General features: G+C 39.7%; 2 protein-coding genes across 6 annotated transcripts in view; one reads left to right on the top strand and one right to left on the bottom strand.

The window, feature by feature from the left end:
* The window catches only part of man1b1b (mannosidase, alpha, class 1B, member 1b), a 61,725-nt gene extending 58,814 nt beyond the window's left edge, over positions 1 to 2,911 (top strand). For 4 of the 5 annotated variants that reach the window (XM_039802655.1, XM_039802653.1, XM_039802651.1 and 1 more), the window contains 2 exons: positions 1 to 112; positions 352 to 2,911. The exon at positions 1 to 112 is cut by the window's left edge and continues 20 nt beyond it. In XM_039802655.1, coding sequence (XP_039658589.1) covers positions 1 to 112; positions 352 to 555 — 316 coding nt within the window. In that variant the 3' untranslated portion in view covers positions 556 to 2,911. The remainder of the gene's footprint in view (positions 113 to 351) is intronic. The other variant, XM_039802654.1, reaches the window with a different exon arrangement.
* The window catches only part of dpp7 (dipeptidyl-peptidase 7), a 37,274-nt gene continuing 25,245 nt past the window's right edge, over positions 2,846 to 14,874 (bottom strand). The window contains exon 14 of the mRNA XM_039802658.1: positions 2,846 to 3,010. The gene's annotated coding sequence lies outside the window, so the exon portion shown is untranslated. The remainder of the gene's footprint in view (positions 3,011 to 14,874) is intronic.

Below are 14,874 nucleotides of genomic sequence, written 5' to 3'. Positions count from 1 at the left end.
CCTACGACCAGAGACGGTGGAGAGTCTCTTCTACCTGTACAGGTTCACCAAGGACCAAAAGTACCGGGAGTGGGGCTGGAAGATTCTCCAAAACTTTAACAAGTACACCAAGGTCAGTAAAATGAAGGCCACTGATCTGTCCAAATCAAATAATGCAAGTGTTAGGTGGGCCTCTGTAGAACAAAATCATATCAGCTCCCTGGGGACCACTCACATGATAAGGCTGGGTAATACCTGTTCATTTTTTAACACTGATGCTAATTAGGGTTTAGTAAATAACCCCTTTTATGTTCTAAAATACAGTGAATGGATTGTGTGAATGTGGAAAAATCCCTGTGTCTTTCCTCTTAGGTTTCCTCCGGTGGCTACACCTCCATCAATAACGTGCGTGACCCGGACTACCCAAGCCCCCGAGACAAGATGGAGAGCTTCTTCCTGGGAGAGACCCTGAAATATCTGTACCTCCTCTTCTCAGACGATCTCAACCTCATCAGCCTAGACCAGTATGTCTTTAACACTGAAGCTCATCCACTGCCTATATGGCCCTCAAACTGAAACACACACACACACACACACACACACACACACACACACACACACACACACACACACACACACACACACACACACACACACACACACACACACACACAGGAATTCAAATGGTAGATGCTAAACTGCATTTATAAACACAAACATCTCAGGGTTGGTCTAACACCAAGATAATTCCTACGTCTTTTGTCTCTGAATGTTGTCGAAACAACGACCCTGAACACAGACCACAAATGGAAAAAAAGACTCCTTTTTACAGATTAAATCAATGGTTTGCTATGTGTGCTAATTTATTCTGGAGAAGCAGTGGAAGGTTTCTGCCCTCCTGACCACCCATCAGCATTAAAGACCAACCTGATTGTGACTTGAATCAAAGGTGTCTTAATCACGTTAACAGGATGGGAAGAAGCGTCGGGCTGGACTGATGCAGGTGTTTGGGAGCTGATACTGATATTTTCAGTTTCAGACTGCTCATGGGTTATATTTTGCTAACAGTTGTGCACATTCTGTTTCTAACAAAAATGATTGTTTTATGTCAAAGAAAAAATCCCCAAAACGTTTTGGCTTTTTTAAACCCTTGTTACAGTTTTTTAAGCCATTATGAAACAAAACCTGAATCTGCCGGGGGCTGATGTCTTACCGAACAGTGCTGGGAGTGACAGCAGGCTGGTTGCTTTTGTAGCATAACGTTCCCTGACAGCAGCCACCAGCTGTCTGAACTGAAGCCACTCCCTGCCTACTGCACCTACAACTGTTGGAGCTACACGAGAAGCTCAACTCGTCATCACACTGTGTGTAATATAGTCATTAAGTGCTCTGGCTAGAACAATCCTCAGATGTCCGTCATCCTTTGCTTGAAAACAGGAAATAAAGCCAAACCTCCTGACAGGGCTTGAGCTTGCCCTCGGTCCATGTATTTGCTGTCCCATGCTGTATTCATGCCATACAGGAAATCTGACTTGAGAAAATGACTTGCTATCATGATAAATAGATTTGGTCCATATCTCCTTCTCCTTAATATTTCTGCTTTGCTCCTGTCTTTTCACGTTGCATTGCTTTAATTGAAAACTTGAAAATATGTGATTAATAAACTCTCACAATCCTACAGAAAACTGAAGTCTGGCATATATGGTCTTAAACCTTAAGAATGTTCCTGTTTATTTCCATGACATGAATGCAGCATCACTCTTTACTCAGTACCGACTTTGGTCTGATTCCAGTTGTTGCCAAGCAGCAGATTTATTTATGAACTGTGGAGCTTTTGTTTTATGTTAACAGCAATGGGTTCTTGGCATCAATGTTAAAAAAAAATAATTGTGCTGAGCAGCTGCACTTTTCACTGATATTCCATTTCTTTCTTCTTTTGTCATCCTTGTTAAGGTGATGTTTGTCTTTCAAGTGAGAGAAATGGTGAGATTTAAAATATGAATGTAGCATACTATATTGATTTGTAGTGTATATTGAAAGGTATAATTGCAGCTATGTTAATAAAGTAGCTCTCCTTGTGCATTGTTGTAGTAGTAGTAGTAGTAGCAGCTTCTGATAAGCTTGCAGTCATTCCTGTAAATATTACTAGTTAACATCATAGCTCTACTTGCATTTGTTGATTTCAAGAACTTTATGAATTTGTATTGAGACCAAACTCCTTTTGTATATTCTGTGTAATTTTTCTTTAGTGTTGTATGGTTTCCTTGGTGTTTCACATGTGCCTTCAATGTTGCTTTATACAACATTTAAGACAACCGTTAACTGGCTTCTTACATGTACATACTTTGCTGGTCTGCTACAGTATATGGTCATTGTGATCACTGCTGATATGACTGTTTTTTACAATGAAACAATAAAATAAGGATTTATATTTTTCCAGCAGTCCTTCAAAGCAATCATTAGGTTTATATAATGCTAATCTCTACCAGTGTGTGTATTTAAATCCTGCAAGGGCTCTGTGTGACCTCTTCCTGGATGTATTTCAGCATAATTCCTGAGCCAAAGATATGCTGAAAATATAATCAACCCTGGTGGTTGATACTGTTTGGGGTTGTAACTATGAAAAGCCATTTCTCCAAGCCACCGCTTTTGGGAAAAACTGACAAAGGAGATAATTTTTAGTGCTTTTGAGAACAATTTCACCAATGTGGGTTTTAAAGTCATTGAGTGATTCACTTCTGTTTTAGTTGCAGCCACCAAGCAGAATGCTTTCAATAGAAGGCTGCACACATCACAATACAGATATGTCATTATCTAGATTTTTTTTTATTTATTTGAAACACAAAATGAATTGTCACATGGTGCATAATGAACGCTGGATCGGCTTTAATTTTGTAAAGATTTAGAAATTAAAAGATTTTATTGAACAGAAGCTGAATATTTGTGTTTATCATTGACTCATGAAACAAAGCAGGTCTGCAGTGATGTAGTCATGGCCGTTACATCTGGTTTACATGTTGTTCTTCATGTCCTGGAATGGAAACACAGAACACAGATCAGTGGAGCACGATGCAGAGGATAGAGTTGAAATAAATTTAAGTGATCTGTAAGGAGCGGAAATGTGGTGGGGTAACTAATCACACCTGACATCTGTCATATTGTGAATTAATGTACAGTAATTTAGCTTTTTACTATCCCCCTCAAATAATACTCTTATCACATGCAGCTCCTGCATTGATCTGTATCCCTTTTATCCAAATTATCAAAACACAGTGGAGGATAATAAACTGTATTTGGATTGACTCCATGGATTTTCTAACCAAAGGTCTGGAGGTGGTTTCTGGAGCCCTTTTACACAACAATGATAATTTTACATGGTCTTGTGTCCATTTCGACTCATATATTTGACCCAAATCCACATTATAGTAATACTGAAAGTACTGTAGAGTAGGGTTGTGCCGATGGAATGGCTGACCGACATCACGATGGAGAGCCAACATCGTGATGCCACGCCCCCCACCTGTCAGACACGCACTCCTAGTTTCTTCTATAGTTAACCTAACAACTTTGCAGGCAGGCACGGAGCTGACAGAAATGGCACATACTAAGGAAAGGCTGAATTTCAGGAAAGAGACATAAGATACAGTATTAGGGGGTCACTAAAGGTCTATATAAAAGAGACTTCAGATACAGTATTAGGGGACCACTAAGGCCTATATAAAAAGAGACTTCAGATACAGTATTAGAAAATGCCTTTCCTGCAGAAAGATCGTGGGAAAGCTGAATATGCTAAAAGCTAAACTGGTTGAATAGTTCAAATCCGAAAAGAAGAAGTTGAAGTAGTGAAAATAGTTGAAAAGCCAAATCGTTTTAATAAGTATGAATTTCATTAAAAAGTGAAAGGTTTATGCTAATGTTTATGCTAAACTGAACTGTTTGCTTTAAAGGTTGAATAATGACAAAATATGTAGAACATTGTGAGGTCTGAGTAGATTTTCTAACAGATAATTACTCATATATGCAGAAATATGAAACAAATTAATACTGTAATACTGTTAAAGATGAAGTTGAAAAGGCTGAAAGAAGAAATATTTTAATTATTATCAGATATATACTACTGCAGACGAACGAAAAGCATCAATCTAGCTGAGATGAGATGTGAAATATATTAGGTGAAAAGAATGGGGCTGAAGAAGAAGAAAGAGAGGAAAGAGAGAAGGAGAGAGAGAGAATAAAGAGAGAAGGAGAGAGAGAGGAAAGAGAGGGGAGGAAAAGAAAGAGCAACTTTGACTAAAAAGGCTGAAAGTTTAAAGACTTTGTATTATTATCAGCCATAGCCATTGCATAGAACAAACAAGCATGACCCTAAAGAGCTGAGAGGTGGATATATTGCCTGAAAAAAACGGCTATATACATGGATGAAATCACAAATCACAAATGCCCTTGGAAGGAGAGACAGAAGGAAGAGAGGGAGTGAGAGAGAGGAAGAGGGAGAGAGAGACAGAGAAGGAGTGATGGAAGGAGAGAGAGAGATTGAGAAGGATGGAGGAAGACTAAAAGGGAAGGAAGGAGGGGAACAGAGGAGGGAGGAAGACAGAAAAGAGAAAGAAGGAGGGAGGGAGACATAGAGAAAGAGAGTGAGACAGGAGGAAGGGATACAGACAAAGGGAGGGAGGGAGACACAGACAGATAAGGAGACAGACAGACAGACAGAAGTGGAACGCAAATGATCTAGACTGATGATCATAGTTAGTCTAGTTAGTTGACTCCTACAGCAAGCCTGGAGTAATCAGGCAGACTGTCTGTGAAAGGGTTGTCATGGTTACTAAGGGTCTGTGGCCATGTTTATAAACATCTCTTTGATCTGTTAACGATCGCACCTGGTCTTAATGTCTCCTGTAGCACACCGCAGCACTTCAGACACTGAGAGCAAGCTCTCAAACAAAGCCTCACAGTGGCAAAACGATAACTGCTATCAGTCAAATGACGTCATCCTGAGCACCACAAGGCCTTTGTGAACGTATCGGTATAAAATTTCTATGGATAAACAAAAAGTAATGAGGTCATATCAAGCGATTTCAAAAGTGTTTGTCGCGTTTAAGCTGGAAATGCAAAAGAAAGTTAACAGGAGAGTGAATAGAGGGTTATTGTTACTTGTCGTTTGGGCTCAACTAATAAAGTAAAAAGGCGTATCCGCGAGCAGGCAGATATTCTGAAACTGGAACAAAACCGTTTTGATGTATGAATTGGTGTATGACAGAGTAAAATATTGTGGGGCGTGAGAGCAGTTTTAGAGAGGAACTAAAGATAATTTTGTCGAGCTACGGATGATGGCATCATCATAAGCAATACGTTTTGTCGATAAAATTTCCGCAAAATGATCACTAAAGCAAGCGAAAGCTTTTCACAAAACTGGCAGATGTCAAACTGAAAAGATAAAGTTTGGATGGCTGAATATTTTATGAACATTTTAAAGTTGTTTACAGGTCTGTAGGTGAAAGTATGAAGAACTGGAAACTTTTGGGGAGCAGAAAGAAGATTTTAGAAGGTTGAAGCTGGCTCATTCCTTCAGTAAAAGTGTTAAAAGCAGATATTTTAAAGGTATAAATAGTGAAGTTGAAGAGGTCCGTCATTAGCTGAAGAACATTTGAAAAGTTGGTTTAAAATAGGTGAGAATTATGCAGAAGTTACAGAGGCAAAAGCGTCGGAAGGCGAGGAACAGAAAATGCATTTCCGCGAATGCGTTAGGGTCTTTGGCTGGATTATAAAGCTGTAGAAGTTGAAATAGTGAGAATAGTTGAAGTGGAAGCGGCACAAAGCTGAAATGAAACCGACAGAACGGTAGGTCTTTAGCTGGAAGAATAGTTGAAGTGGAGTGGTTCAATAGGGTTCGTAGAGGGAGGATGGAGCCTCGGACTGGGAAAACTATAACTCCTATCAGTCAAATGACGTGATCCCGACCACCACAAGGCCTTTGTGAACGTATCGGTATAAAAATTTATATGGATAAACGTAAAAATGTGGACATATCAGCGATTTCAAAAAGTGGTTCGCTCCAGTGTTTCGCTGGGAAATATCCACGAGTTTTAACATTGGAGCCAATGGAGAAAGATTTGGACATCTTGTCATTTGGAAGCTCAACCAGCCAAAAGTAAAAGGCGTATCACAAAGCTGGAGTAGAATGCCTGAAACTAGGCAAAAATACCTACGTGCTTTGATGTATAAATTGTGTATGACAAGTAGATATTGGGGCGTGAGAGCAGTTTACAGACAAGGAACTAAGATAATTTTTTCAAGCTTCACCCTCTAGCTGTGATGTCATCCACTCTAGCAAATGCAATACACACTCTGTTTAATCGATAAAAATTTCCTGAAATAATCACTAAACTTAAACAGCTTTTTCACAAAAACTGTAACAGATATCAAAACGAAAAGTAGACCCCGGGATAGCTGAATATTTTGTGAACATTTTAAATTTTGTTTCACGTCTGTAGGTGGAAGTATGAAGGAGTTGAAACTTTTGGAAGCAGAAGAGGATTTTAAGGCTTTGAAGTCTGCTCTCATTGACTTTTAATGTAAAAAAAGTGTTAAAAAAGCTTAAAAATTTAAAAAGTATAAATAGTAGAAAAAAGTTGAAGAAGTCCCATCATTAGCTGAAAGAGCTGAACATTAGAAAAGTTGAATGGTTTAAATAGCTGAAAGTATGCAGAAGTTACGGAGAGCCAAAAAACGTCACGGAATAAAGTTAAATTATAAAAAAAAAAAAAACCCAAAAAACAAGATGTAAAATAATAAAAAAAACCCCTAGAAAATGCATTTCCCGCGAAAATGCGGGGAATGCTGAACAGCTGAATTGCTAAAGCTAAACTGGTTGAATACCTTAAATCTGTAAGAAGAAGTTGAAGTAGTCAAAATAGTTGAAAAGCCAAAATCGTTTTAATTAAAGTATGAATTTCATTAAAAGTTAAAACTTTATGCTAAACTGAACTGTTTGCTTTAAATGTTGGATAATGACAAAATGTGTAGAACATTGTGAGGTGTGAGTAGATTTTCTAACTGATAATGACACACATATGCAGAAATATGAAACAAATTAATACTGTAATACTGTTAAAGATGAAAGTTGAAAAGGCTGAAAGAAGAAATATTTTTATTATTATCAGATATAATCACTGCATAGAACGAAAAAGCATCAATCTAGCTGAGATGAGATGTGAAATATATTAGGTGAAAAGAATGGGGCTGAACAAGAACAAAGAGAGGAAAGAGAGGAGAGAAAGAGAAAAGAAAGGAGAGCAGGAGAGAAGAGACGAGAAGAGAGAAGAGACGAGAAGAGAGAAGAGAGAGGAGAGAAAGAGAATAAAGAGAGAAGGAGAGAGAGAGGAAAGAGAGGAGAGGAAAAGAAAGATAGCAACTTTGACTAAAAAGGCTGAAAGTTTAAAGACTTTGTATTATTATCAGCCATATCCATTGGGTAGAACAAACAAGCATGACCCTAAAGAGCTGAGAGGTGGATATATTGGCTGAAAAGAAACGGCCTATATACATGGATGAAATCACAAATGACCTTGGAGGGAGAGACAGAAGAAGGAAGGGAGAGAGGGAGGAAAGAGAGGAAGGGAGGGAGAGAGAGAGACAGACAGAGAAGGAGTGATGGAAGGAGAGAGAGTTTGAGAAGGATGGAGGGAGGGAGACACAGAGGGATGGAGAGACAGAGGGAGGGAGACCAAAGGAAGGGAAAGAGGGGAACAGTGGAGGGAGGAAGACAGAGAAAAAGAGAAAGGAGGGAGGGAGGCATAGAGAAAGAGAGGGAGAAAGGAGGGAGGGAGACAGACAGACAGATAAGGAGACAGACAGACAGACAGACAGAAGTGGAACACAAAATGATATAGCCTGATGATCATAGTTAGTCTAGTTAGTTGACTCCACAGCAAAGCCTGGAGTAATCAGTAGACTGTCTGTGAAAGGGTTGTCATGGTTACTAAGAGCCTGGCCATGTTTATAAACATCTCTTTGATCTGATAACGATAGCACCTGGGTCTTAATATGTCTCCCTGTAGCAGACACTGAGAGCAAGCTCTCAAACAAAGCCTCACAGTGGAAAAACCATAACTGCTATCAGTCAAATGACGTAATCCTGAGCACCACAAGGTCTTTGTGAACGTATCGGTTATAAAATGTATATGGATAAACGTAAAAATGTGGTCATATCAGCGATTTCAAAAGTGGTTTGTTCAGTGTTTCGCTGGGGAAATATCCAGGAGTTTGATCATTGGAGTCAATGGAGAACGATATGGAGATCTTGTTTATGGAAGCCCAACCAGCCAAAAGTAAAGGCGATCACAAAACTGAGCAGATTTTCTGAAACTAAACAAAAATACCTACGCTTTGATGTATAAATGTGTATGCCAAGTAGAGATTGTGGGCGTGAGGCAATTTGAGAAGAATGGACAAAGATAATTTTTTCGAAGCTTCACCCCTCTAGTTATGACATCATCCACTCTAGCTCACGCAACATACACACTCTGTTTATCGTTGCAGAACAGCATTCCCCAACTAGAAAAATGCATTTCCTGCAGAAAATGCGTGCTGGGAATGCTGAACAGCTGAATTGCTAAAGCTAAACTGTATGAATAGCTTAAATCTGTAAGAAGAAGTTGAAATAGTGAGAATAGTTGATATAGTGGAAATCGTTAAAAAGTTCAAAGTTGACGCTAAATTGTTGGCTTTAAAAGCTGAAAATTGAAAAAATATGTAGAACATTGTGAAGTCCTTAGCTGGAAAAGCCTAGTTGAAAAAGTGGAAATTGGTTCAATAAGCATGAATTTCATTGAAAAGTTGAAGAACACCACTAATAAAATAAAAATTTAATATAAAATAATAAAAATAATTTCTTGAAATACATTTGTAGAAAAGCGGTAAGCTAAACTGTAAAAGTGGAAGTTTCAATAAATTGACTAAAAGACTCTATTATCAGCAATATCCATTGCATAGAACAAACAAGAGAGAAAGAGAGGAATAGAGAGGAAAGGAGAGGGAGACAGGGAAAGAAAGAGAGAGAGGGGGAGGGGAGGGAGAGAGGGATGGAGGAGGGATGGAGAGAGAAGGAGAGAGAGAGAGGGACAGGGAGAGAGAGGGGAGAGAGAGGGGGGGATGAGAGAGAGGGAGAGAGGATAGAGAGGTAGAGAGAGGAAAAAGCGAAAGAGAGAGAGAGAGAGGGGGGAAAGAGTGATAGAGAGAGAGAAAGGAAGAGAGAAAGGAGAGAGAGGGAAAGAGAGAGAGAGGATAGAGAGGGAGAGAGTGGCAAAAGGGAAAAGAAAGAGAGAGAGGGAAAGAGAGTGATAGAGAGAGAGGGGGAGGGAGAGAGAGGGATGGAGAACGAGGGATGGAGAAAGTGAAAGAAAAAAAGAGAGAGGGATAGAGAGGGAAAGAGAGAGAGACCGATAGAGAGGGAGAGAGAGGCAGATGGAAAAAGAGAGAGAGAGAGGTGGAGCGAGAAAAGACAGACAGACCAGAACAAGAGAATAGAAGAGAGAAGACAGACTAAAGTTCATATTCCTGCCTGTAGTATCTGGGTGTGTATCTGTTGTCATGGTAACGACTGGCCAGTGAATGTTTGTAGTAGTTGAAGTAGTGAGAGTAGTAGAAAAAGTGGAAATTGTTTTAAGAAGTATGAATTTCATTAAAAAGCTAAAAGTTGACGCTTAAACTGAACTGTTGGTTCCAAAAAGTTGAATAATAACAAAATATGTAGAACATTGTGAGGTCTGAGAGGGAGAGACAAAGAGAGAGAAAGAGAAGGAAAGAGAGAGAGGGGGATAGAGAGAGAGGGAGAGAAGGAGGATGGAAAGAGAGAGAGAGGGGGATAGAGAGAGCGGGGAGAGAGGGAGATGGAAAGAGAGAGAGAGGGAGAGAGAGAAGGAAAGAAAGAGATGGAGAGAGAAAGGAAGAGAGGGGGAAGAGAGGGAGGGAGAAGGAGGGATGAAGAGAGAAGGAGAGAGAGAGAGAAAAAAAGAGAGAGAAAGAGAGAGGCAGAGGTAAAGAAAGAGAGACAGAGAGTGAGGGAGGGAGATAGAGAGTGAGTGAGGGAGACAGAGAAAAGAAAAAGAAGGAGGGAGGGATACAGACAGAGGGAGGGAGGAAGGAAGACAGAGCGAGGAAGGGAGACAGAGGGAGGAAGACAGAAGTAGGGCAGGAGACAGCCACGAGACGGAGAATGAGGGAGGAGGAGGGAGACAAAAACCCAAAAAGAGAGGAGGGACGGAGAGAGAAGGAGGGGAGGGAGTACAGACTAATGTTCATATTACTGCCTGTAGTATCTGGGTGTGTGTTCGGAAGTGTTGCCATGGTAACCATGGCCTGGTAATGTTTATAAACTTGCTTTCATGTCTGTAATCAAGCTTAACGAGCCTGTCACCTGCTGAATCTGTCAGCTGTGCTGTGCTTCAGCTATTCAGAGTCCCAAAGCCTCACTGTGGCAACAACCATAACTGCTATCAGTCACATGACGTGATCCTGAGCAACCACAAGGCCTTTGTGAACGTATCGGTATAAAATTTATATGGATAAACGTAAAAATGTGGTCATATCAGCGATTTCAAAAAGTGGTTCGTTCAGTGTTTCGCTGGGAAATATCCACGAGTTGTAACATTGGAGCCAATGGAGAACGATATGGACAACTTGTCATTTGGAAGCTCAACCAGCCAAAAGTAAGCAGGCGGTACACAAAAACTGAGCAGATTTTCTGAAACTAGACAAAAATACCTACGTTTTGATGTATAAATTGTGTATGACAAGTAGATATTGTGGGCGTGAGAGCAATTTGAGGAGAAGGGACAAAGATAATTTTTTGAAGCTTCCCCCCTGGAGCGATGACATCATCACTCTAACCAGCCACACACACACTCTGTTTAATCGATAAAATTTCCTGAAATGATCACTAAACTTAAACACCTTTTAACAAAACCTGTAAAAGGTATCAAACTGAAAAGATAAGTTTGGATAGCTGAATATCTTGTGAACATTTTAAAAGTTTGTTTGGCGTCTGTAGGTGAAAGTATGAAGGAGCTGAAAATTGTGGGAGCGGAAGAAGATTTTAAGGAGTTGAAGGCTGCTCTCATTCACTTCAATGTTAAAAAAGTAAGTTAAAAAGCTTAAAATTTTAAAAAGTATAAATAGTAGAAAAAAAGTTGAAGAAGTCCCATCATTAGCTGAAATAGCTGAACATTTGAAAAGTTGAATGGTTTAAATAGGTGAAAGTATGCAGAAGTTACAGAGAGCCAAAAATCGTACGGAATAATAAAGCGAAGAATAACTAGAAAATGCATTTCCTGCAGAAAATGCGTGGGAATGCTGAATAGCTGAATTGCTAAAGCTAAACTGGTTGAATAGCTTAAATCCGTAAGAAGAAGTTGAAGTAGTGAAAATAGTTGAAAAAGCGGAAATCGTTTTAATAAGTATGAATTTCATTAAAAAGTTAAAAGTTTATGCTAAACTGCACTGTTTGCTTTTAAAGGTTGAATAATGACAAAATATGTAGAACTATGTTTGGTCTGAGTAGATTTTCTAACTGATAATGACTCACATATGCAGAAATATGAAACAAATTAAAACTGTAATACTGTTAAAGATGAAAGTTGAAAAGGCTGAAAGAAGAAATATTTTTATTATTATCAGATATATACACTGCATAGAACAAAAAAGCATCAATCTAGCTGAGATGTGAAATATATTAGGTGAAAAGAATGGGTCTGAACAATAAGAAAGAGAGGAGAGAAAGAGAGAAGAAAGGAGAGCAGGAGAGAAGAGACGAGAAGAGAGAGGAGAGAAAGAGAATAAAGAGAGAAGGAGAGAGAGAGGAAAGAGAGGAAAGAGAGGAGAGGAAAAGAAAGACAGCAACTTTGACTAAAATTGACTAAAGAGGCTGAAAGTTAAAAGACTTTGTATCATTATTAGCCATATCCATTGCGTAGAACAAACAAGCATGAGCCTAAAGAGCTGAGAGGTGGATATATTGCCTGAAAAGAAACGGGCTATATACATGGATGAAATCACAAATGACCCTGGAGGGAGAGACAGAAGAAGGAAGGGAGAGAGGGAGTGAAAGAGAGGAAGGGAGGGAGAGAGAGAGACAGACAGAGAGAAGGAGTGATGGAAGGAGAGAGAGATTGAGAAGGATGGAGGGAGGGAGAGACAGAGGGAGGGAGAGACAGAGGGAGGGAGAGACAGAGGGAGGGAGACTAAAGGAAGGAAGGAGGGGAACAGAGGAGGGAGGAAGACAGAGAAAAGAGAAAGGAGGGAGGGAGGCATAGAGAAAGAGAGGGAGACAGGAGGGAGGGAGACAGACAGATAAGGAGACAGACAGACAGACAGACAGACAGACAGACAGACAGAAGTGGAACGCAAATGATCTAGCCTGATGATCATAGTTAGTCTAGTTAGTTGACTCCTACAGCAAGCCTGGAGTAATCAGTAGACTGTCTGTGAAAGGGTTGTCATGGTTACTAAGGGCCTGGGCCATGTTTATAAACATCTCTTTGATCTGATAACGATAGCACCTGCTCTTATATGTCTCCTGTAGCACACCGCAGCAATTCAGACACTGAGAGCAAGCTCTCAAACAAAGCCTCGGACTGGAAAAACTATAACTGCTATCAGTCAAATGACGTGATCCTGAGCACCACAAGGCCTTTGTGAACGTATCGGTATAAAATTTATATGGATAAACATAAAAATGTGGGCATATCAGCGATTTCAAAAAGTGGTTCGCTGTGCGTTTCGCTGGGAAATGCCAAGAAAGTTAACTACAGGAGAGTGAATGGAGGGAGTTGTGTTACCCCTTGTCATTTGGAAGCTCAACCAGCCAAATGTAAAAGGCGTATCACGAAACTGAGCAGATTCTGAAACTAGACAAAAATACCTACGTTTTGATGTATGAATTGTGTATGACAAGTAGATATTGTGGGCGTAGAGCAGTTTTGATGAGAAGGAACTAAGATAATTTTTTCGCAAGCTTACACTCCTGGATGATGACATCATCACTCTAAGCAGCGCATACACACTCTGTTTAATCGATAAAATTTCCTGAAATGATCACTAAACTTAAACAGCTTTTCACAAAAACTGTAAAAGATATCAAACTGAAAAGATAAGTTTGGATAGCTGAATATTTTGTGAACATTTTAAAGTTTCTTTGACGTCAGTAGGTGAAAGTATGAAGGAGCTGAAACTTTTGGGAGCGGAAGAAGATTTTAAGGATTTGAAGCCGGCTCTCATTCACTTCAATGTTAAAAAAAGTGTTAAAAAGCTGAATATTTTAAAAAGTATAAATAGTACAAAAAAAGTTGAAGAAGTCCCATCATTAGCTGAAAGAGCTGAACATTTGAAAAGTTGAATGGTTTAAATAGGTGAAAGTATGCAGAAGTTACAGAGAGCCAAAAACGTACGGAATAAGAATAATAAAAAACGAATAACAATAGTTGAATGTGTAGAACAATTAATAATAATAAAAAGACTAGAAAATGCATTTCCTGCGGAAAATGCGTGGGAATGCTGAATAGCTGAATTGCTAAAGCTAAACTGTATGAATAGCTTAAATCTGTAAGAAGAAGTTGAAATAGTGAGAATAGTTGAAAAAGTGGAAATCGTTAAAAAGTTGGCTTTAAAAGCTGAAAAATGACAAAATATGTAGAACATTGTGGAGTCTTTAGCTGAAGCTGAAGAATAGTTGAAAAAGTGGAAATTGGTTCAATAAGTTAAAGAAAGTAAGAGAGGGAGGAGGGATGGAGAGAGGAGAGAGAGAGAAAAAGAGAAAGAGACAGGGAGAGAGGGAGGGAGAAGGCGGGATGAGAGAGAAGGAGAGAGAGAGAAAAAGAGAAAGAGACAGGGAGAGAGGGAGGGAGAAGGCGGGAGGAGAGAGAGAGAAAAAGAGAAAGAGAGAGGGAGGGAGAAGGCGGGATGAGAGAGAAGGAGAGAGAGAGAAAAAGAGAGAGAGAGACAGAGAGAGATGGAGGGAGAAGGAGGGATGGAGAGAGGACAGAGAGAGAGAAAAGAGAGAAACAGGGAGAGAGAGAGAAAGAAAAGAGAAACAGAGAGATAGAGAGGGAGGGAGAAGGCGGGATGGAGAAAGGAGAGAGAGAGAAAGAGAGAGAGAGACAGAGAGAGAGGGAGGGATGGAGAGAGGACAGAGAGAGAGGGAGAAGGAGGGATGGAGAGAGAAAAGAGAGAGAAACAGGGGGAGAGAGAGAGAAAGAAAAGAGAAACAGAGAGATAGAGAGGGGGAGAGAGAAGACAGTCAGAGAGAAGTGGAAGACCACAGACTACTGTTCATATTACTGCCTGTAGTATCTGTATAGACTACTGTTCATATTACTGCCTGTAGTATCTGTATAGACTACTGTTCATATTACTGCCTGTAGTATCTGTATAGACTACTGTTCATATTACTGCCTGTAGTATCTGTATAGACTACTGTTCATATTACTGCCTGTAGTATCTGTTCATATTACTGCCTGTAGTATCTGTATAGACTACTGTTCATATTACTGCCTGTAGTATCTGTATAGACTACTGTTCATATTACTGCCTGTAGTATCTGTATAGACTACTGTTCATATTACTGCCTGTAGTATCTGTATAATATTTATATTACTGCCGTATATCTTATAACCTGTTCATATTATGCGTAGTATCTGGGTGTGTGTCTGTGAAAGTGTTGTCATGGTAACCATGGCCTGGGAATGTTTATAAACTTGCTTTGATGTCTGTAATCAAGCTAACGAGCCCGTCACCTGCTGAATCTGTCAGCTGTGCTGTGCTGCAGCTATTCAGGAGTCCCTGAGAGCGAAGCTCTCAAACAAAGCCTCACTGTGGCAACACCATAACTGCTATCAGTCA

Source organism: Perca fluviatilis, chromosome 6 (genome assembly GCF_010015445.1).
Source record: "Perca fluviatilis chromosome 6, GENO_Pfluv_1.0, whole genome shotgun sequence".
Classification (NCBI taxonomy): Eukaryota; Metazoa; Chordata; class Actinopteri; order Perciformes; family Percidae; genus Perca; species Perca fluviatilis.
This window is presented reverse-complemented; position numbering and strand designations above follow the sequence as displayed.